Source organism: Muscardinus avellanarius, assembly GCF_963383645.1.
Source record: "Muscardinus avellanarius genome assembly, chromosome: 5".
In the NCBI taxonomy this organism is placed as follows: Eukaryota; Metazoa; Chordata; class Mammalia; order Rodentia; family Gliridae; genus Muscardinus; species Muscardinus avellanarius.
This window is the reverse complement of record NC_137790.1, coordinates 8204139-8228726: the sequence shown is the minus strand read 5'-3', so window position 1 is coordinate 8228726 and position 24588 is coordinate 8204139. Positions and strand designations below refer to the sequence as shown.

Here is a 24588-nt window from a genome sequence, read left to right as displayed (position 1 = left end):
TAATAAGGCCTTCAGGTTTCTTGTGTGTATGTGTGATACTGGAGATTGAACCCAGCGGTCATCTACCACTGAGCAACTTGTCCGGCCCTATTTTATTTTTTTATTTTGAAGAAGCGTTTGTTACATGCTGGCCTTGAATCTAGGATCCCCGTCTCAGTCTCCTAAGTACTGGAATTAAAGGCATGTACCACCATGCCTGGTCAGGCCTTATTTATCTTGGTGCTGGGACATTAATAGAACCCAAGGTCATTCTCCCTCTGAGCCACACCCCCAGTCCTTTTTATTTTTCATCATGAAAAACGGTCTTTCAGCCAGATGTGGTGGCATATGCCTGTGATCCCAGTACTTGAGAGTCTGAGCCCAGAGGATAGCAGGTCTGCAGCAGCCTCAGCAACTTAGTGAAGCCTTCTACAACTTAGTGAGACTCTGTTTCAAATTAAAAACTAAAATAGCGCTGGGAGTTTAGCTCAGAGATAGAATGCCTTTGAGTTCATTCGCCAGTAGCAAAACAACAGTCTCTTGCTAAGTTGTAGAGGGTCCCACTAAATTACTGAGGCTAGCCTCCAACCTAGGATCCTCCTGTCTCAGCTTCCCAAATACTGGGATTACAGGTGTATGTCACTGCGCCAGGCTAGGTGTTAATTTTTTTTTAAAGGAAACTTAAGTTACATTGACTCTTTCTGTCTAGTGATTTACCAAATGTACTCCTCCCATTGAGCTTAAGATTAACTTTTGTTGTGATGAATGAAAATATCATGTTAGATCTTTAATATCGTCTTTCTTCCTAATTATGACTAGGTTCCTTGAAGCTCTCAATCACTTTGAGAAAGCAAAAACCTTGATTTGTCGTCTTCCTGGAGTGTTAACTTGGCCCACAAGTAATGTCGTTATTGAAGAGTCTCAGCCAGAGAAAATAAAGGTGACTATGAGAAGGTGTCTTGGTAGCTGTAAGAATCCCACCTGCACTGACTGATTCTGGGATGGGAAGACAGGAGGCAGCAGGACTCTCTCCACTCTTCCTGACGTGCACTTGACCTTCAAAGACTAACAAGGATCCCCAGCCTTATTGCAGGTTTCCTGTCTGCCAGTCACACAGCCTCAGTGTGTCATTTCATTCTCATCTCCATTACAGACGAGGAGGGTTAAGTTTAGAGAGGTCAAGGGATGTGAGCTCAACGTTAAGCAGCAAGAAAGTGGAGGAGCTGAAGCTTGAGCCCGGCACTGACTCGCGCCTGCTTTCTCAGTCAGCACACTGCGTGGGTCGTGTTTAGAGTGTGATGCAGCGTTGCTGCTTTATTACATCACTACAGTTATTGAGATGGTATTTGAAGATAGGAACTCAGGACTGTTTGTAGAGTCACCTGGAGGCTTATCTCTAGAAAGGCTAAATTGTATTGGAATTGAACAAGTTAGGGCTTGCATAAATCCTTGCACTAGTCAGAACTTGGCTGAAGCTTTTTAAATCACGGGGGTCAACTTTTAAAACCCAATAATTTAAAAAAACTAGTTAAATCTGAAGATGCATATCTGCAGAGAAAATAGTTGGCCAGTTAGCACAGTATTCATAACCATTGGGGAAACGCTGGCACCACAGTGAGGCAACGCTGTGCACCTGGGAAGAGGATGTGTGTAGACAGGACATTCTGTAAGGACGTGGGAAACTCTAGCAGTAGTACTTGTTGTAAAGTAGTACTTGTTGTGACGTAAAACAGTGCAGCTGCTTTGGAGAATAGACTGGCAGTTTCCTAAATAATTGAGCATGGAGTTACCATAAGACCCATCAGTTCCACTCCTAGGAAAGGAAAACATGTTCTCACAAAAAAGTGCACACCAGAGCTCGTAGCAGCACAGTTTGTAATAGCCAAGGAGGGGAAACTGCCCCTGTGCCTGTCCAGGGATGAATAAAAAGTACATCCTCCCAGCATTTGGTATTGTTTGTATTCTTGATGATCGCTCTTGTAATTTGAGTTAGAGGGAATCTCAGTGTAGCTTAAATTTGTATTTACTTAATGCTAGTGATGATGAACTTTTTTTGTAGATTTATTGGCTGATTGTATTTCTTCTTTTGAGAAGTATCTATTCAGTTTAATCATTTTTAATTAGGTTATATGTTCTTTTAGTGTTACGACTGCAAATTTTAAAATGAGGTTTGATGATTATAATGACAAAATTTTTATTCTTACTCTGAAATTGTAAAAAAAACAATCTTCATTCCTATTGACATGTCTTTATAAAGTGAAAACTTTAAAAGTTCTATAGAGGATTTTTTGTCTAAAAATTTAAGACATTTCTGTACTGGATATATTTTGATGGTGACATGTTATTGAAAGAACAAGCCATGTTACTGACAAAATAGCATCAGTAATAGTATTAAATTTTACTTATTTTGTTTTAGATGCTCTTAGAGAAATTTGCTGAAGAATGCAGATTCCCTCCAGTGCCAGATGCTGTTTGTTGCTATCAGAAATGCCGTGGATATTCCAAAATTCAGATATACATCACTGATCCAGACTTTAAGGTAAATAATGACTCTACAATAGAACGTTGCTTGTGAAGCTATGCCTTAAAATGAGTTCAGAACGCGTTCTGTAATTAGAGGTGCCCAAGTTCTCTGGCTGCATATCAGTTTTGTCTCCTCTTGCTTGCCCGTTCCTCTACATTTCTTTAGTCTGAATCCCCTCACATGGGAACCCAGTCAGTGAAGGAAACCCTGGCGGAGGTGGTGACCAGAGAAAGCAAGCTGGCTGCGGCCATGCTCTTTTTAGCCACCGTCGCACGTTGCTGCCTAATCCTAGGAACTTAGCACGCAGCGTGAGACCGCCGCCTCTGCTGTGTGGACGCTCAGTGCTTTTGGAGCTCGAGTCAAAGGTCTAGCGGCCATTACAATCTCTGAATTGGTCCCTGAGAACCTAAGACCACATCCTAAAATTAACTGATGATTAAGTTATTAGCTTACTTAAGAAAGTAACTATTTCACTATCTAGTGAGTAGATCCAATGAAGTAATGTTTATAAAATATTGATATATTGTAAAGGATAATACAGCTGCCAGCTCTGAAAATGAAGGTGGCAGTCTTTCTTGGGGGCATAGTAGTATTATACTGCCTACAAAGAGATGGAATGCCTAGTTATATCTTCTAGGGGAACGTAACAATTGTTTATATTAATATGTTTGCTATGACTGGGCGAGTGAGTATATGTGACAGACATTTTTGAAATATGAATTGAAATTTTTTTGAAACCCCAGGGTTTTATACGAATCAGCTGTTGCCAGTACTGTAAAGTAGAATTTCACATGAACTGCTGGAAGAAGTTAAAAACCACAACCTTTAATGATAAAATAGATAAGGTAAGATATAAGAATATTGTCTAGATTTTTAGGTTGTTTCTTGTTTCTTACTTTTTTTCTCAAATCTTCAGAAAATGTCTTACGTGAGGAAAATTTTTTTCCTGATAATTCTGGACATCATTAGAAATTTTTAAATTACAACTTCAATGGTAATACAAAATGAGTTTTAAGATTTTATGCAGCCATAAAGGCAGTAAATAGAGGCCTTTAATTATCAACTAACTTTTGTGTTGTTAATGTTATGATAAAAACTTTTTTTTCTTTCTTTTTTTTTTTAATTGGTGCACTGTATTCATACATCATAGTGGGATACAAAAAACTTTTGTAGACATACATGCACACATCGCCCAGTCAGCCCCCACCCAATCCCCACCCCATTCCCTCCCCATCCCTCCTTCCCATGCTTGGCTTAGTGGTTGACATCTAGTATTATATAAATTTATCCAAAATTAAAAATGATAATCTCACATAACAGTTTCATTTGTCTGATACCAAGCATTTGATAACTTAAAGATAACATTTTTTTTCTTTTCTTTTTTGTGGTACTGGCGTTCCTGGAAGCCCTTCTACCTCTGGGCTACACTCCCAGACCTATTTTATATTTTTATTTGGAAACAGGGTCTCCTAAGCCAGCGCACGTGGCTGACTTCGAACCTGCGCGATCCTCCTGTCTCTGCCTCCCAAGCGCAGGGATTACAAGCGTGCGCCACCACGCCCGGCCCTAAAGATAACATTTTAATATTTATTTTTGCTTTCTTTCTTACCAGAGAATATTTTTTTCTTTTTTTTTTAGGTGAAACTATCATATATTTATATATTTATTTTTCAGAAAAAAATCTATCCTAATATGTAATATGGACTCTAGATACCCAAAACGATCTCAAAAAAGAACAAAGCTAGAAGATATATATTTTCTAATTTCAAACAATATAAAGCTACAATAATTGAAGCAGTGCAGTACTGTTCTAAAGGCAGATATATAAACCATTGGAGTTAAATAAAAGCCTAGAGATACATTCTTCCATATTTTGTCAACTTATTTTTGACGAGGTTTCCACGAACATTTGGTGGAGGAAATAATAATCTTTTAACTAAATATTGTTGAAACATAATAATTACATGGAAAAGAATAAAATTGGACCCTTACCTAATCCCATATACAAATATTAACTCAAAATAGATAAAAGACCTAAATATAAATCTTAATGCTATAAACTTTTAGAAGAAAATCTGGGTCATAAAAGCTCACAACATTGAAATTGGCAGTGATTTCTTGGATATGATTTCAATGGCACAGGCAACAAAAGGGTATACACACTCCCTAAAAAATAAAATATTGTATATCCAAAGACAATGTAAACAGAGTTAAAAGTTACTGATAGAATGGGATAAAATATTTCCAAATGCTATATCTGAAGGTATATTAATATTCCAACTAGAAATCCTAAAAATTAACAATAAAAGCAAACAATACAATTTAGAGATAGGTATAAGACTAACATAAATAATGAATCTCCACAGATAACTAATCTTATTTGTCTGTTGGATGGAAACTCTTGTTTCTCTGGTTCTGGTGTGTGTTACCTATTTCTTCTTTGTAGTTAATCTCTTTGAGTATTTTCTCTAGCGCTGGTTTTGAAGACATAAATTCCTTCAGTTTCTGTTTGTCATGGAAGCTTCTTATTTCTCCATCTAATTTGATAGAAAGTTTTGCTGGGTAGGAAATTTTTGGCTGGAAGTTGTTTTCTTTCAGAGTTTGGAATATGTTACTCCAAGCCCTTCTGGCTCTCATGACTTGGTTTGGGAAGTCTGGAGTGATTCTAATTGGTTTTCCTCTGACTGTCACTTGGCCCTTTGTTTCTGTTGCCTTTAAGATTCTCTGCTTGGCTTCCACATTGGTCATTTTGACAATTATGTGGCATGGGGATCCTCTTCTCCGATCCTGTCTAAAGGGAGTTCTATAAGTTTCCTGGACCTGTGTATCAACCTCTTGCTCTATGTTTAGAAAATTTTCTGCTATTACTTCCTTGAAGAGATTGTTGATCCCTTTGGTTTCACCTTCTTTTCCCTCCTCTATTCCAATTATTCTTAGGTTAGCTCTCTTAAAATGGGCCCATATTTCTTCAATGTCAGATTCCTGCTGTCGGATATTTTTTTCTAGATTAGAAACTATGCATTCATTTTTGGATTGCTCATCTTCTAAGAGTGAGATTCTATTCTCCATGTGGTCTAATCGGTTGTTTGTACTTTGAATTGAGGCCTTTACTTCATTAATTGCATCCTTTATCTCTCTTTGGCTCTCTCTGAATTCTTTTCGAAACACCTCTATTATTTCTACAGTTATTTTCCTGACTTGATCTTCTAGAAATCTCTGAATTTCTGTTTTATCGGGTTCTGATGTTGTGGGGTTGTGGACATTCATTGCTCCATTGTTATTCCTCTTTCCCATGATTTTGGGAGTTTGTGCCTTCTCTGGGTTCTTCCCTTGTGTCACTACGACTTCACTTAAGGTGCTCTGGATCTCAAGTCTGTGGTATCTCAGTCACCACTACTCCTTTACTGGGTTGTATCACAAAGTCTCAGATCCAGGGAGTCAGTAGAGGCTGCTTTAGACTATGGGGGGTGCCATGTTGTGCATTCTCCTATGGTGTGATATCTCTGCCACCGCCACTCCCCCACTGGGTCAAGTCCCTGGGAGTCAGTACTGGGATTTCTCCTCTGGGGCCCGCAATTTGACTCACTGTTGTTGAATACGCAGATGGAGCTGTCGTGGACTCGGTGAATTCGCTGCTGCTCCTGCCACCGCCGCTGGTGGCAATATGGCGCCGCTGCTCATGATAAAAACTATATGCCTCATTTTAAAATACAGGTCTTAAATTATGCACTGACAATTTCAGTTCTTCAGAGATCTCTGTTATTCACTTGGAAAGGTTAATATAGAATTAAAGTCTGAGCCAGGCGTGGTGGCTCACGCTTGTAATCCCAGCATTTGGTAGGCTGAGACCTGGAGGATCACGGTTCCCGGACAGCCTCAGCTACTTAGTGAGGCCCTGTGCAACTCAGTGAGACCCGATTTCAAAAATAAAATAATAAAAAATAGGGCAGGGGTTGTAGCTCGGAGGTCAAATGCCCCTGGGTTCCTTCCCCAGACCTGCAAAAAAAATAATAATAATAATAATTGAAGTCTGGGGCACAGGGTAAGGGCTGTGTGCATGGATGTTATTGGCAACATGATTTACGTTATGACATGAGACTATAATGCACCAATAAAAGCACATTAGAGATAAACTTAGCCAGGCGTGGTGGTGCACGCTTGTAATCCCAGCGCTTGGGAGGCTGAGACGGGAGGATGGCCAGGTTCAAAGCCAGCCTCAGCTACTGAGTGAGGCTCTCAGCAACTTAGTGAGACCCTGTTTCCAAATAAAGTATAAAATAGGGCTGGGAGTATACCCCAGAGGTAGAAAGTCTCTGGGTTCCATCTCCAATACCACAAAAATAAATAAATTAATTAATTAAAATAAAATAAAGAGACTAAAAATTAGGGCTGAGGTTGTAGCTTGGAGGTAGAATGTCCCTGGGTTCCATCCCCAGTACCACAAAATAAATTATATAAATAAATAAAATTTGAAAAATTAATGGTAATTACATGGGGTAATAAAAAAGAAAGTGTCAGCATTTTTTTTTTTTACCAAAATTTGATAAGGTAATTTGTCATTTCTTATGGGACACACACACACCTCTCCCTCTTCCCTCTCCTCCCTCTCTCTCTCTCTCTCTCGTACATTGGCATTCTAATCTCACATCATAATGTGGTTCAGAGTGAGTGACATACACACACAGAGCCCTTGATGAGCTCCCCACTCCCCATACATGATCCTGGGATTGGCATTGGTACTGTCAGTGGAGGTGTTTTCTGTATTAATTCTCCCTCCCTCCCCTGAGCCCCCTCCCCGCATTGCTGCACTAGGGTTTCTCCTCTATCATTCCAAGCCCCTCTGGTGTCCTGATTACTCCCTGACTTCACATATGACCCTTCACTTTTGATGACTGGCTAATCTCTCTTAACATAACATTCATTTTCCTGCAAATGACATAATTTTGCTCTTTATTACTGAGTAGAATTCCATTGTGTGTATATCTCATGGGGAATTCCTTATGTTAAGGTAATGATTAACTGAACCATTAGGGTAGAGTGTTTTGGAAGAGGGCACATGTTATAATCTTACTGCGTCCCTAACATTTACTTCTCATCTCTAGGCTATGGGCCTTAAAAAAACGGGAGACCTTTTTCTACTTTGTGTGGGCCTGTGTAGGGCACTATCCTTAGTGTGGGGAAAAGTAAGGCGATTGTGTTAAGTGTCATATAGTAGTAGGAATTAAGTTTGTAGAAATACATTTTCAGGGTTAACAGGAACTAAATGCTGTAGCCAGAACCTGTGTTACCATAGAGCAACTTCTGGTGTCTTGAGTTTCCCTAACTGTACCCTTCCTTTTAGTGGTCTTAACCTATCCCATGGATCGAAATTAGTCCTCTTTCACCGTGCTATGCTCAAATGTTTGCAGCTTACAGTGAGAAGCTCATTACTTGGTTAGAATACTTTTCCTGAACTTTGGCAGTTGTCGGCCAGGGGTGAGCTATAGCAGCTCTTACGCTGTGTGGCTGTGTTCCTTGTGTCTGGATGTATCGTATCCATGTTGTAGAACGGCACTTTTTTGGATCATGTTCCTTTTTGAGAGGGAAAAGAGCCATGGCCAGTCCACACTGGTTTCTGAAAGCTTTGCTTAGTCATGGTATATGCCCTGTCAGCACACTTCATTGACCAAAGCAGCTCATATGGTCAACCCCACACCTGGAAGTATATCACTAAAAATGCCTGGGAGCACTGCACATGTTTAGTGCTTTCCTGAAGGAAGTTGTACATTATATTTTGACTATACTTACTGGTTAGATGTGAATGTGTTAAATTTCTCCCTTGTAGACATAACAAATCTTCTTCTTTTTAACTTAAATAGGATTTTCTACAAGGAATTTGTCTTACCCCTGACTGTGAAGGTATTATTTCTAAGATTATCATCTTTAGCAGTGGTGGTCAAGTTAAATGTGAAGTAAGTATCTATAATACAGGGGAAACTTGATTAAATTGATAGCCAATTTTGTTTACATCTTTTAAAACATAGTTTAAATTTGTGGAAGTTGTGTGATTTGGGGTATTGTCTTTTTCAAGGAAAAAACCTCCAAGATATATCACTTAAGAAAATATAGAAAATAATAGGATGTGCATTGCAATGAAGCTTTTTTTTTTTTTTTTTTTTGGTGGTACTGAGGTTCCTGGAAACCCTTCTATGTCCGGGCTACACTCCCAGACCTATTTTATATTTTTATTTATTTGGAAACAGGGTCTCTTAAGCCAGAGAGGCTGACTTCGAACCAGAGCGATCCTCCTGTCTCCACCTCCCAAGCACGCGGATTACAAGCGTGCGCCACCACGCCCAGCGCAATGAAGCATTTTTACAAATTCTTATTTTATAATAGTGAAGTGAGGCTTCTTATATTTTACTTTTGATACCTTAGGCCCCTTTAAACCTTTGGGTATTATTGGTGAGGGACTGGACTTACTAGGATGGGGGAAGAGTGTCTTGAGGGAGATTAGCTTTACTAAACTTTATCACTTGGGAGTGGCAGGAGTAATTATGCTATTGACAGTTTACTGGGTCTTCTGCTTACTTTTAACTTTTAAAAAGTCTTCCTAAAGTGTGTCTGCTCTTGTTCCTCTTTTCAGTAAATTATTTTCTAACGCTTTCTGGGCTTTTGTCTGTGTCAGAACATCATCACTGTTCCCTCTCAAATTGAACATTGACTGTGTGTGCTTCTAAAATGCTTGTGGTTTTGTGCTCTATGTCATGGGAGTATGGAACAAATTTTGGATATCTTTGTTTTATTTAAAGTTTGAACACAAGGTCATAAAAGAAAAAGTTCCTCCAAGACCTATTCTGAAACAGAAATGTTCTAGGTAAGATTTTTTAACAATCAGTATTTTTCTAGTATCTCTTAGAATATAACTCTAATAAATGCAGATTTTTCGATTATGCTTTTTAAAGTTGGCTATGTATACATATGTCTAAGTAGTACTTTAAAAAGGATACAGGTATTTAAAACTTAAAGAGAACTAGTTTAGAATGGCTATATACTACAAAATGAATCATTTTCACTAGTTGGTGAATTTTAAGTAAAATTATGAGATTTTATGTTGTGAGAGTACATATTTGGTTAATAGATGTGGCATTTAGATAACATTTATGTAGTTAGCTCTAGTTGTTTAAAATTTTCATTCCAAGCACATTTTTTTATTTTTATCTTTGCTCATTAAACACTTTGAGCCAGTGGTAGTTTCCTATCTTGAAATACTTTGTGTACATCTAAATTATTCATCCCTCTGTACCTTTTTATTCAGATCAAGTATCAAATAATTCCAATTCTTTTTCTTTTTCATTCTGCTTATTTATTTTCATCCTAAAGAGTAATTCTTTTTTTAAAAAATCATTTGTAACCAAGAAAAAGCAAAAGAAAAGATAAACAGAATTATTTGTTTGAAAGAATTCACTATAACCAGATGAACCCAATTCCCATGTTGTGGGTCAGTATATGATGTGAAAAGAATACTTTACTATAGTATTTTTCTTTGAAACGAGAGTTTAATCTTACAGATTAATTTTTGCCATTCCTATCAGCCTGTGCAATAGTATTTGTACATGGAAATAACATCTATACGACTTAGACTTTACATTCTTAATCAGAAGCCACAACCTTAGAGAATGGTTTCTACATTGGGGAAAGGGAAATAGTTCATTGAGCTTATAACAAAAGCAAGTTATCATTAATTGAGAATGTTTACAGCCTAGAGAAGCTAAGACTGAAAGAAGACAAAAAGATGAAGAGAAAGATCCAAAAACAAGAGGCAAAAAAGTTAGCACAAGAAAGAATGGAGGAGGACTTGAGAGAAAGCAGTCCCGCCAAGAACGAAGAGCAGAAAGGTAGGCAGCAGCCAGCCGGTCAGCGCGCAGCAGGGCCTTCCTCCAGGCCTCCTGTTGGTCGCCCTCCAGCTGAAACCAGATGTGCTTCAGTGCTGTAACTACAGTGCGCATCTCAGCATCTTCACGCTGTCCTCTGTTGCTCACGGCGAGGGCAGTGGTGTGTAGAGTGCTCATTTGAGAGGCCCTGCTGCTAACCCTGGGGACGCTGTGTCCCCTTCCTCTTCTCCAAAATGAGGGTCTAATATGTGCCTGCATATTGTATGCTTGACCATGTACTATAAAGTCTGCCATGTGGATTCAAGTTCCAGAGTGTTAGTTATCTAATTATCTGGAAAAAATGCAGTTTAGATAGAGAAGCGGTTCATGAAAGGTCCCCTGGAGATGACCTAGCCCAGGCTGTTTTACGCTCATTATCCCTTCCTTCCCTGTCAGCACGGGGCTGTCTCATGGGTCAGTTTTACTATTCCTATGGACATATTGGCCTATACGAATATTTTCAGTTTTGAGTTAAAGTAAGTTTCCCCCATTTTCTCCTAGTGTGGCTGTGTTTCCAAAATGAAATATATTTCTCTTGCCGTCTTTACTTTTCACTTCCAAAAATGTTCTATAAATCAATCATAATTCTCCTTTCTACTAGAAAAGTTCAGTGAATGAATTTTAACTTTGCATGCTTAAAGACTAAACATTTATTGAACACAACATTTAGTTACTATGTCTGGGTCAGAATTATTGAGGAAAGACACATTATTTTAGAGGAAATGAGGTTTTAGTTGCTATTACATAAATGATGTGGCGTGAGGGCTAGACGCCCTTGCTTCTGATATGCTTGATTTAATGTGAACTTACATGTCCTTTTTTTGGTGGGGGGCATTGAATAACTGAACCCAGGGCTTTGTATGCTAAGCACGAGCTCTGCCACCGAGCTACACCCCTAGCTGAGCTTCTTTGTGTCTTCAGATATATTGTTAAATGAATATTGCTAATTTTAAGTACTAAATTTCATGAATTGCTTATGTAAAATTATACAAATACTCAATCCAAATCATATTTTACATATTTTTATTTTTACTAAGTTTCAGGTTAGTCCTATTATCATTTTAACCTTTGTTATTTATCCTTAGAAACTGTAGACAATGCTAAGAATTGTGAGTTCCTTGATGACAGAATTCTGCAGTGCATAAGACAGTATGCTGACAAGATAAAGTCTGGTATACTGAATACTTCCAAGCTTCTCAAAGAATTACTTTCTTGGAAAGTCTTGAGCACAGAAGACTATACAACGTGTTTTTCAAGCAGAAATTTTCTCAATGAAGCCGTGGACTATGTCATTCGTCACTTGGTTCAAGAAAAGAACAGAGTAAAGACAAGGATATTTCTGCATGTTTTGAGCGAGCTTAAAGAAGTGGAGCCCAAATTAGCCACCTGGATTCAGAAACTCAATAGCTTTGGTATGTCCCTTTAGGTTCTAGAGGGATGTTAGTGGGAAGGATAAATGTAAGCTGAATTCTTTTTTATTTTACTATCTTATGATTTGTGACTTTTTAAACGTGGGAATACAGATCTGTAGGGTAAAGACACCACCACTCCAACACATAATTTTTAGGTTATTTTATAGATGACAATATTTTTTCTGAAAAAGTGTAAATAAAAGAAAGGTCAGTCATTACGAAAATCCAGACTGTATTATGCTAAGCTATTTGTAAGTGTTTAAATAATGTGAACACTAGATACAATCATGTGTAAATATTATACCCTGGAGGTGCTTTCAGTGGAGTACCTTCCAGGATTGTGTAGTTTGGTAGCTGTGTTGAGAAAAAAAATAAAAGAAAATTCAGATCTGTGAAGAGAAACATAGGATGAGTGGATGAGACTGCCGATTTAGGATCGCCTTGGCAAATGTGTATGTAAGGATTGGTAGACACATGTCAAGGGGTTCCTTGGCTGTTGTGAATCACAGTGTTATAAGCTCTGTTGTGATGTTCCTCATTTTGCTGGGAGAAGGGAAGGGTGGAGAGACACCCCTACCTTTTGTGCAGGCTCTTTGCTCAAGGCCATGCAGGGACTGCAGAAGGCAAACACGCGATTGTCTGCCCCTTGGTATGGGAGAATTGAGCACCCTCCAAGGTGCTGTTTATGTGGCGACTCGGGTTAACAACTGGCCTGGCACAGGAGCTGATTGCATTGGCACCTGTTAGATGAAAGACTAAAGGGGCCACGGAAAAGAGAGTAGTGCCTTCCAAAGGGTGGAGCCTGCCCAGCCTCGGGCAGCTGCCCTGCCTATGTTTAGAGACACGTTAGAATTTGAGGTTTCAGAGAAGATTCTGGTCAGTTTCTATTGGTAGAGACAAGGTTAAGTGGCAGCAAGCTTGGCACCATTCATAGCTAACACTCCTGCTTGAGCAGAGGTCTCCATGGGTTTCTTACCTAGAAAATTACTTTGAGTAAGAAGTGGCAAGAGTTTCACTAATGTCTAATAGATAAGTAAGTTATGCAATTATTGCTTATTTTAGTCTGCTTCAGCAGATAGTGTCACAGTGGAGAAGCAGGCTTCCCTGAGTTGTGCTACATGGCAGGACTGCTGGCCACTGTGATGTAATATTTGAGCCTTGCAACTCACTGACAGGAGAACACGAGTATGTCTTGTGATATAAATCTCTTTATTCTGAAGAGTAAAGGTATGCATACTTCGTTGTAAAAATTAGTAAAGGTGTTGCTATAGCCCTGATGTAAAACTCACATATATTTAAGTAAAGAAAGGAAAGTCAGTCCGGGCATGGTGGCACATGCTTGTAATCCCAGCATTCGGGAGGCAGAGACCGAGAAGAAGGAATGATTTTAATATTGGTACAGCCTGCCTACCCTCAGGAGTGCATGCGCCAGGGAAGCCTGGTTAGGGAATGTGGATGTATTTCTTTATTGGCAGTTCCCTTCACTTTGATTGTGTGAGTATTTTATGTTAGTCACTGATTGGTTTCTCGTGCAGCATGACCTCTGTAGACTGTTTCATTTGGAAAAAACAGCATTCCAGATGACTGAGTAGTCTCTGACTCACTGACTGACTAACTTGAGACCCTCGAGCCCGGGCCAGGGGTGACTGCTGCATTCAAGGCATGACGGGGAAGCTGAGCTGGCTGCCGCCTTGCTCTTCTGGTAGCTGTGTTAGTAAGGAGCAAAGCTTCACCATCTTTTCAATTACAAGTTGCAGCCACCCGTTTCCTGACTTGGAGGATAGGGAATAAAGCAGGAGTGACCACCTTGATTTTTGTATTATGGTGAGAAACCATGATATTTGGAGGATAAGGAGCAGTTCTGGGAGTTTGGGAGAGCTGTTTATTCATTTATCTTATAATAAAAGCATTTGGGAAAATTTTGTATGTTGTTGATGGTCTTTGATTTTTGCTATGGAATACATGTAGAAAAACATTGTAAAATCTTGCTAGTTTTTCATTCAGTTGGAATGAAAGTCATGAATTAGTGAAAAACTTAGTATTGTTTTTAAAGGAACTTAATGGCCCACTGTCCTCTCATATGTACAGTAAAGACAGCTATAATGATAGAAGTCTTCAGCCCGTTGTTCTTAACTAATAAATAAAAACTATTGCTTTATAGTATCTGTGTTAAATGGTGTTTCTAAAATACATAACAGCTTCAGTAAGTCTGGTCTCAAGTATTTAAATCTTTCACTGAAAATATAAGGAAATTGTAATGAAACCACATTTAAAGATGTGGATCTCACTTTGATTTTACAGTCATGAGTTTTCCCTTCTTGTAATTTGGATTTTGTTTTTGTGTACAGGCTTAGATGCCACCGGTCCCTTTTTTTCTCGATATGAAGCATCTCTTAAGGAGCTTGATTTTAGCGTCATGACTTTTCTGTGGAATGAGAAATACGGTCATAAACTAGGCTCTATAGAAGGGAAGCAACTCGATGACTTCTGCGAGCCAGCATCAGTAAAGGAGGCGCGTTGTTTGATATGGCTCCTGGAGGAACACAGAGACAAGTTCCCAGCACTGCATAGTGCTTTAGATGAATTCTTTGACCTAATGGGTATGTGGATCAACTTTCATATATAACCTTGGGAAGAGGGGTTTGTCAAGGGGGTCTAGGCTTCACGAAGAAAACAGTGAAAGCTATTATGGTACAAATGGTTTATTTGGGGAAGATAAAGATTGACAATAGTGACTTTTTGGTGAGGGAGGACAAGAGAAAGTACAAGGACCTCAGAAGACGGGTCCAGCACCTGGTTCCCCTTGTGGGAGGGAAGCTGTGGACCAGGGTGTAGGACCTGAGGTTGGCCAGGATATACGTGTGCAAGTAGACCGGTGGGCTCATTAGGGCTTAGGATGGAGGGAGCTGGGGCTGTTTGGGTAACAACAGGGAGTCCACTTTGGCATACCAAGCTAACAGATCCTTAGTCTCTATTGGACCTTATTTTCCTCATCCTTAAATGGAATGAGTTGGAGCCAGGAGTCTGTGAGTTCCTGTTTATGTCAGAATTCCAATATACTTTCATTCTGTTTGTACATCCTATAATAATCTCTTCCACCTTTTCCCTGAATGTAGGAAGCCTACTTTAAGCTGGGCATGGTAGTACACACCTGTAATTCCAGTGCTTGGGAGGCTGAGACAGAAGGATTACAGGTTTGAGGCCAATGCAGTATTAGTGAGACCTGGTTTCAAAATAAATGAAATAGGGCTGGGGATGTAGCTCAGAAGTATAGTGCTCTTACCACACCAAAAAAAATCTGGCCAAAAAAAATCTGGCCTTAGACAACATTTTTAAACACTATAAAAAGCCTGCTTTTGGTTCTTAGTAAAGTACATACAGATGGCTTTCTCCTTCTAGAGTGCTGCTTCCTAGCTGAAGATAACATGCTACAATCTTCCTATCTCAGCCTCCGAAGTACTGGGATCATTGACCTGTGCCACCATGCCCAGTCATATTCAAATTTTTGTGAATAGGGTCTTTTTAAGTTGCCTACTGACTTCAAGCTTATAATCCAGCGTCAGCCTCCTGAGCAGCTTGAATTAAAGGCATGTGACACTACGCCCTGCAACTGCCCTTAGTTTTTAACCAAGTCTACAATAGACTGTGATAGTGGTGTCCGGGTGGTTTTAATGCTTTAGTATATTGTATGGCTATGTAGCTGTTTAGTTTCCTCATAGCACCTTCTATTTTTGCTTGTAGATAGCCGCTGTACTGTACTAAGGAAACAAGACAGTGGTGAAACTCCGGTAAGACACCTGACCACACTGAGCTTTGTGTTCTGATTGTACTTGCTGGAGGCGGAGGGAATGACCTGGACCAGCTTGCTTCCATCACGATAGACAGCATTCAAGAGCCACGTAGGAGGGCTGGCTCATGTAGACCATTTCAGCAGACAGTTACTGCCAGTGCTTCCTCTGGGAACTGAAGTATTGATCTGCAAACTCGAAGCTTAAGTTAGACAATTCCCATAAAGTTCCAGAGATAATAAATGTTAATATTAGAAAAAGGACAGGAAGAGGTCTTGAGTTGAGAACATTTGTAATGTTTGCTCTGGGAAGAAGACAATGGAACTTTTTTTTGGTAGTTCCACGCTAAGTTTAAGTTAAAGATTTAGAGTTCTCTTCCTTAGTAGGTTATGTTTGCCTTTTTATTTTTTCTGTCAAGTCAGAAATTCTTCACTTGAGAAACATCATTAACTATTGGAAAAGAACAGCAGTGTGGCAATTTCCAAAGAGGAAGATACTAGTTTACAAGTTTTCAGGATGGAATCATCTATTTGTGAATTTCTACCCCATCAGATGTTACCTTGTTAGTAGTAAATACCTGACATACCCCACAGAGAGCTAGGGTTTCATTTGCTCTGTTCGCCCAGTGTCTGTCTGGGTGCAAAAATTCTGGTTTGCTTAGTAAAAGAATATCATTAAAATGCTACTACAGCACATAACCAGAAATACTTAAAAATCCGATCAATTACTTGATATTTCAGGTAACATAGGCCTCGTAAAAATATGGTTAAAATGTTGAAGCAATTTAATTTGGGTCACAACATGAAGCATTATTAAACTTTTTTCTGTTATAAGTCATAGCACTTGGACTGATACACCATGGTATTCCTTTTGTTAAGTATTTTATATATGTTTAATTTATGACTAATCTGTGCAAATCATTTATGTTTATGTGAAGCCTCATTGCACTGTTATTTGAGTGCTCATGGATTTTCTTTTTCCCGGTTTTTAGTTCAGTTCTACCAAGGTGAAAAACAAAGGCAAGAAGAAGAAGCCAAAAGATTTAAAGGTATGGAACACTTTCCATATTCTTGTCCAGACTCTCCAAAATAATTAAACTATATGTGTATATAAATTAGAAATTGGCAGTGCTTGGAATATTTTCTTTTTTTGGAATATTTTCAAATATTTTGTAGTAAAAGACTTTACAGGTTTCAATCTAAAGATATTTTGGCAATTTTGTACGTTTTGAGGAAATTTAAGGTTCAGAAAGATCTTAATCTTTATTAGTCTTTCTACTTTCAGATATTTATGAGTGAAAACATTGACATTATATAGGTCTCTGTGTGGGTGGCTGTAGAAAGGAGACCTTGGGCTCTGGCAGTCCTAGGTTCACGTCTCATTCTGCCACCATGTATGTGTGCTTGCTTAGTGGGAATTGAACCAGGAGTGTGCTACCTCTGAGCTATCTCCCCAGCCTTATTTTATTTTTTATTTAGAAGTTGGGGATTGCTAAATTACCACACATTGGCCTCAAACCTACCATCCTCTTGTCTCAGCCTCCCAAGTACTAGGATCACAGGCTTGCTTGCACCACTGCACCCAGCCTGGTTCTATCAATTATTATCTGTGACCTTGAGGAAGTCATTTGACTTCCCTGTACCCCGTTGTCTTCCTCTACATAATAATAATAGTGATACCTATGATTAATAACTAAGGAAGTTATTGTTCTTATTAGGTAGTTAATGCTTAATAATTATTATTATTACTAAACTGAATTTTAGGGAAAGATAAGAGAGCAGTATATTGGTTTAAAGTATTCAAAAGCTTTTGTTGGAAATATTTGTTGATATATGTTTATTATCTAAAGTAGTCAAATAATCCCAGCATTTAATAATCAAATAATTCCTTGTAATCCCAGCATTTGAGAGGCTGAAACAGGAGGATCCAGTTTTGCAGCCAGCCTCAGCTACTTAGTGAGGCCCTCTGCAACTCAGTGAGACCCTGTTTCAAAATAAAGCATAAAAATACAGGGCTGGGGATGTAGCTCAGAGGTAGAATGGCCCTGGGTTCCATCCCTAGTCCCGCCAAAAAAAAAAAAAACCCTGTCAAATAGAAATGATGAATTCCAGTTGCTAAGTCCTAATAATTCTAACACTCTCAGGAATGACAGGATCCTTTCCTTCTCTCCCCCAACACTTTGCTCCAAGTGCATAAGATAAGTAGGGCATTATTTTAAGCCCCATGGTGAGTTCTTCATGGCTCTAGTTTTTCTGAGGGGAAGGGAGGACCTGTGAGAGAGCTTGAACAAGCTTTAAGAGGAAGTGGACAAGCCGGCCATGGTGGCGCACGCTTGTAATCCCTGCGCTTGGGAGGCAGGGACAGGAGGATCAATCACGCAGGTTCAAACCAGCCTCACTGGCTTAAGAGACCGTGTTTCCAAATAAAAATATAAAATAGGTCTGGGAGTGTAGCCCAAAGGTAGAAGGGCTTCCAGGAACCCCAGTACCACCAAAAAAAAAAAAAAGGAAGTGGGCAACTTGGAAATTTCAGTACCACTTTCTTTTCTGACACATCTGTAAGATGGGAGCTTGAACTCAGTGACTTTTAAAGTTTTTTGGTGCATTGGAAGTTCCTTCAAATGTTAATTTGAACTTTATATCTACCTGTTAAAACTGATGTTCCTATTTACATGAAAATTTGGAATGTTTTAACTATTTTTGTCGTTGGCATGCATGTTTATAAGCTAGTTTATCGGTTTTAGTGGTAGTGTTTTCTTTCATGGGCTTTGAAGGTAGATCTCATTGTTACTCTTCTGTCTTTAAACCAGCCGATGTTAGTTGGGTCGGGAACAACTTCAGTAACACCGAATAACGAGACCGTCGCCTCAGGCGAAGACCACAAGTGAGCACATAAGTTTAAATTTGCTCCATTGTAATTCACATGTTTTCACTTCATAATGTGTTAATTTAATGTATTATGGCCTTGGGTTTAAGTGCTATGTGCACATTTGTCATCTTTCTGAAATACGTTGTGATATGAGACTAAAATGTACCAGTAAAAGTATATTTTAAGAACTTTTTTAAAAAAGATTTGTATCCCTTTATTACTACATGATATCTGTTGAATTAATAACATGGCTTATATTTATTAAAAATTCATTGAAATTTTGTTAAAGTCTCAGGTACAGGACTGATGATAGTCAATAAATATTTACTTTAAAAAATATATTTTTCACACACACACACACACACACACACACACACACACACACACACACACACACAACCAACCCCATGGGTAGGTACACAGTAAGTGCACACCTGTAACCCAGTTACAAGGTGATCACAGGTTTGCAGCTAGCCTCAGCAACTTAATGAGTCCCTCAGTAATTTAGTGAGACCTTGTTTCAAAGTATAAAATAAAATAGAACTGGGGTGTAGCTCAGAGGTAGAATGCCACAGCATACTATTTCAATCCCCTGTACCACAGAGGAAAAAAAAAGAGAGAGAGAGAGAGAAATTTAAAAGAAGAAAATATGGATATTAACCCAAAACAAAAATTCTAGAAAGTGAAGTATTCAGTGAAGAGAATATTCTATTGATAATTACTAGGGTTTTTTTTGCCATAACTAGAAAAAAAGTATTTTTGAAGATGTATATGATATTTTGGTTTAACTTTATATGTCAGTGATTTTCAGTGCCATTTGATTATTGAAACTAAGCTTTAAAGAAACAAAGAGACATAAGAAATAAAGCTGGGGGACAGTAACCTTTGTATATTATATTCCTTTATGGACCAAAAACTCTGTTTTTTTTTTTTTCACAGTTCTAAGGAAGTTGTAAAAACAGTTAAAACTTATAGTAATTTTCATAAATTCTTCAAGTAGAGGGATTGTTTTAGCCTTAGTCCCTTTGGGCTGATAAAACAATATAAAACAGTATAGCAGGAGCTGAGTGGCTTCCAAACAACAGAAATCCACTTCTAACTTCTGGGGACTGAGAAGTGTAAGATGAGAGCGCTGGCCCATTCGTGGTCTGCGAGGCCTGCTCTCCGCCCCACGGAGCAGCCATCCCACTGTGTCTCAGGATGGGAGAGACAAGCAGCGCACCACAACCTCTCAGAAAGGCACAAGCCCTCCATCAGCCACCTGCTCTTACCTAGCACTAGCATGTTGGTGCATTCGGACCTAACACAGCAGCCTTTACTGAGATTAGCACTTACGTAGCCGGTACTATGTAATATATATGAGATATATTTCTTGATTATAACTATAAAGGGTAACTTTTCTGCATTAAGCTCTCTAGTATTTTTATACCATAAAGTTGAGTAAAATGTTACTATTGTTTTATTTGAATTAAATATTATCCTAGCTTACCCAAAAGTTTTACTCACAAAATTATATTTTAATCAGCAGACGCAATTCAGATTCCGCAGGCCCATTTGCAGTGCCTGACCATCTTCGACAAGACGTAGAAGAATTCGAAGCTCTCTACGACCAGCACAGTAATGAATATGTTGTCCGCAATAAGAAAATATGGGATATTAACCCAAAACAAAAATGCTCAACTTTATATGAGTAAGTAGATTAATATTTCTATGAGAGGCTGCTAATTAAAGATTAAAATTTGTTTAATTTTATGCCTCCTGTTTTTAAAAGACTGACTCATCTGTTGGTTCACAACTTCTGGGGGAGCATATTTTTTAGAACTTTTGCCATGTATTATATGTAGTTAATTAAGGATGTTTAGTTCTTAAATTTAGAGTCATAATGACCATTGTTTTTTTTGTTTTGTTTTTGTTTTTTGTTGTTGTTTTTTTTTTTTTTTTTTCCAGTTTGAGCTGCCAATTATAGATGCTTTCTTCTAAAAATGCCCTTGTGGGGATTGATAGGACTGGTAAAGCTTTCAGCCTTAGTCTTTTTTTTTTTTTTTTTTTTTGGTACTGGGGATGGAACCCAGGTCATTCTACCTCCCAAGCTATACCCTCAGCCCTGTTTTATTTTATTTTTATTTGGATATAACATCTTGCCAGGTTGATAAGAGTTTTACTACTTGCTGAGGCTGCCTTTGAACTTACCATCCTCCTCTATCAGCCTCCCAAGTACTGGGATTACAGGCATGTGCCATCACACCTGGCCAGGCATAATCTTTATTTTAATTAATTAATTAATTTATTTATTTATTTATTTATTTTTTGGTGCTCGGGATGGAATCCAGGAGCCTTCTACCTCTGGGCTACACTCCCAGATCTATTTTATATTATATTTGGAAACAGGGTCTCACTAAATTGCTGAAAGCCTCACTAAATAGCTGAGGCTGGCTTCAAACTTGCTCAATCCTCCTGTGTCAGCCTCCCAAGTACTGAAATTATAAGCGTGTGCCGCCACACCTGGCTTGGTTGGCATAATCTTTTTATCAAAAATTCCAAGGTATTCATTTGACAAATATCATTCTTATGTTAATGGGTGTAGTTTGGCACCTCAAAATTTCAGCAACAAGCGATGTAGCTTTGTGAAATATTATGGTTTTTCGGGGGAATAAAGCTGGGGATTGTACCCTGGGGCATTTTACCTCTGAGCTATAGCCTCAGCCCTTTTTTAAAAAAAAAAAAATTTTATTTTTGGTTTTGAAGCAGGATCACAGGGTCTTACTAAGTTGCTAAGAGTCTAAGTTGCTGAGACTGGCCTTGAATCTGTTATCCTCCTGTCTCAGCCTCCCGAGTACTAGGGTTATAGATGTGCTCTACCATGCCTGGCAGTATTACCTGTATCTGGGGAAAGGATCTAGGTGCTGTTATTACTTCAGTTGAATTGTAATTATTCATTAGGGATAATAGTGCAAATCCAGAACCTTGTGCCCATCTTGTATTTCATAAACTTGACTAAAATTGATGTAATAAAATAAAACCATACTTTTCAAGTAATGTGGATGTGAGCTACTTTAGTATTGAAAATATGAATGTGAAATTTAGGAAGTCAAATTTGAGTGAGGTGGATAAAGCCATCTAGTAAAGAGTTCAGAAAACCCTAGGGGACAGCGTGCCATTTTGAGCTTGGCATTGAGAGACATGTTGTATGGAGATCTTTAGGGATTGAGAGCTGCCGGGCGTGGTGGCGCAGCTTGTCATCCCAGCATTCAGAAGGCTGAGACCGGAGAATCACGGTTTGCAGCCGGCCTCAGCTACTTAGTGAGGCTCTTTGCAACTCAGTGAGACCCTGTTTCAAAATTAAGAATAGGAATAGGCCAAGATGGCGATAGCGGCGGCAGTCACAGTGATGTTAACTGGCAGGGGCCAAATAAGACATATATTCCTCTGAGAAACCCCGGACATCAGATTTTGGTTTAATATCTGATTTAGACACCATATAGAGACATTTATAGCCATGACTTCCTACCTAAAATATAAAAGAGAGACCTAGATGGCAGAGACGGTGGTGGCGGTGACCAGTATTCGGGAGAGGTAGATAAATCCAGTCCAACCCACCTTGAACTGTTGGAGAAATCTCCCCCAAAAAAGACTGCACCTATCCCATATGCTCAGGAATTCTGGACAACATACTATGTAAGAAAAATGCTTGGAAGGAGGGCCAAGAGGGCAGCGGCGGCAGTGGCCAGTATCGGGGAGAGGCAGGTAAATTCATTCTAATCCACCCTGAACTTTTGAGGAAATCTCCCTGAAAGTAGACTGCACCTGCCCCACATGCTCAGGAACTCTGGACAGCATACTATGGAAGAAAAATGTTCAGGGCACATCAGATGGAGCCCTGCACAATCGGGTCAGCTGGTGCCACGTGTCCCAGGAGACAAAGGCGCGCCTGGCTGCCTTGCTCCTCTGCTCAGCGCTGAGGCTGGGCGCGCTAGGAGCAGCAGAACCGATCTCCGTGGTGAAGCTGTGGGCCTCTGCTCTTGACGGGGAGATAAGACACATTACTAAGTACTTGGGCCCCCAACTCCTGCAAAAGATACGTACTGTTTTCGTTTATTAAAAAATTTTGAAGAGGGAGGAAGATGGCAGCGGCTATGGCTGCAGCAGCGACCACGGCCAGAGCAGTGTAGGTTGGCAGTGGCTGAATAGGACATGCATCCCTCTGAGAAACCCTGGACAACAGATTTTTATTTAATAGCTGATTGGGACAACATACAGAAACATTTTCAGTCATGACTTCCTATCTGAAATATAGGAGAGAGAGTGGAAAATGGTGGAATTAGAGGTAAGACTGCAGCACAGCACCTGCCACTACAAGAAAAGTGTTTTTTGGAGGGATATCTCAGAAGAGATCAGAAAGCAGACTGCTCCTGCCACCCATCCACAGGAATACTTAACAACATACTCTAGGAGAGACCAAGAAGGCAGTGGCGGTAGCCAGTATTCAGGAGAGGCAGACAGATCTAACTAAATCCACCCTGAATTTTTGAAGAAATCTCCCCCAAAGTAGACTCTTCCTGCCCTACATGCTCAGGAACTCTGGACAACATACTATGTAAGAAAAAGGTTTGCGGAGACAGACCAAGATGGCGGCAGTGGCGGTGGCCAGTAGTCGGGAGAGCCAGACAGATCCAATTCTATCCACTTTGAATTTTTTAAGAAATCTCCCCAAAAGTGGACTGCTCCTGCTGCACATGTGCAGGAATTATGGACAACATACTATGTAAGAAAAATGTCTGGGGCGAGTCAGAGGGAGCCCTGCTCATATTGCTGGGCCAGCCGTCCTGGGAGACCTCAGCTCATGGCTTGCTCATCTGCGCTGTGCTGGGGGCCAGGGTGTGCTTGGAGCAGCGGATCCCACTCTCCATAGTGAGGCTGTGAGCCTCCACTTTCAGTGGGGAGATAAAAATCCATTGCTGCTAAGGAATTGGGCTCTTAGCTTCTGCAAATGACACATGCTGTTTTCTTCTACTTAAAAGAAATACACACACACACACACACACACACACACACACACACACACGGAGGGGAAAATGGCAACCTCTGTAAACATCCTGCCCACAGTGACAGGGACTGGAGCCCGCAGCGTGGCAAGGCCAGGTCTGGAGCCAGCAAGGCTGGGCCCGGAGCCTGTTGCGCAGCAGGCCTGGAACTGGGGCCTGCTTCACAACAAAGGGCCAGTGGGTTTCTTCAGCTGTGTGGCCAGGAAGCACTAGAAGCTGCCGCGGCCTCACCTCATCTCTCAGCAGATTTCCAGACCCAAGTGACCTCTATTAAAAAAAATTGGTTGTGAGTGAATCGTCTTGTCAAAGTCACTCACCTTCTGGCTTTCAGGTTTTCAGTAAGTGGGAATAAGTGTGGAGAAATAGAAGCTCTAATACATTGTTGGTGGGATTGCAAGTTGGTGCAACCACTTTGGAGAGCAGTATAAGATCCTCAGAAGAAGGAAACGAACTTACATATTATCCAGCAATACCACCTCTGGGTATCTGCCAAAAAGAATGAAAACCAAAATACCAAACTAATGTATGAACAACCATGTTTATAGCTGCACAGTTCACCATTGCCAAACTGTGGAAGCAGCCAAGATGTCCTTCAATGATGAGTGGATTTCAAAACTATGGGCTATGTATGTAATGGAATTTTTCCCAGCCATAAGGGTGAACAAAATTATGGCATTTGCAGTGAAACGTCACAAAAAATAAGAAATCAGATGCTTTTCTTAATGTGCAAAATATTAGGGAGAAATAGGTAACAGGAGGAACTTTTGATGAAGAAGGGTCCCTAGCAATGAAGGTGACATATCTGAGGGGATAAGAGGGAGGATAAGGGAAGCTCTTTAAAGCACATGATGGACTTAAACATATAAAAGTCAATCAGGAAGCCAAGCCTGGGTAGGAGGGAGGGGGAGGGAAGGGGCTAGAGACTGGGTAGGGGCTGATTGTGTGATGTGTGCACATATATCTTCACAAGTTTTTTTTTTAAATCCCATTGAGATGTATGACTACAATGCACCAATAAAAATTTATTTTAAAAAATAAAGAATAAAAAATCAGGCTAGGGTA

At 39.6% G+C, this 24588-nt stretch overlaps 1 protein-coding gene across 1 annotated transcript in view; it reads left to right on the top strand.

The window, feature by feature from the left end:
• Positions 1-24588, top strand: part of TTC3 (tetratricopeptide repeat domain 3) — a gene marked incomplete at both ends in the record, with an annotated part of 107285 nt that overhangs the window by 49813 nt on the left and 32884 nt on the right. The window contains 12 exons of the mRNA XM_080696452.1: positions 799-919; positions 2396-2518; positions 3247-3348; positions 8362-8454; positions 9295-9359; positions 10244-10380; positions 11502-11828; positions 14177-14428; positions 15570-15616; positions 16608-16664; positions 18426-18499; positions 20010-20174. Coding sequence (XP_080552578.1) covers positions 799-919; positions 2396-2518; positions 3247-3348; positions 8362-8454; positions 9295-9359; positions 10244-10380; positions 11502-11828; positions 14177-14428; positions 15570-15616; positions 16608-16664; positions 18426-18499; positions 20010-20174 — 1563 coding nt within the window. The remainder of the gene's footprint in view (positions 1-798; positions 920-2395; positions 2519-3246; positions 3349-8361; positions 8455-9294; positions 9360-10243; positions 10381-11501; positions 11829-14176; positions 14429-15569; positions 15617-16607; positions 16665-18425; positions 18500-20009; positions 20175-24588) is intronic.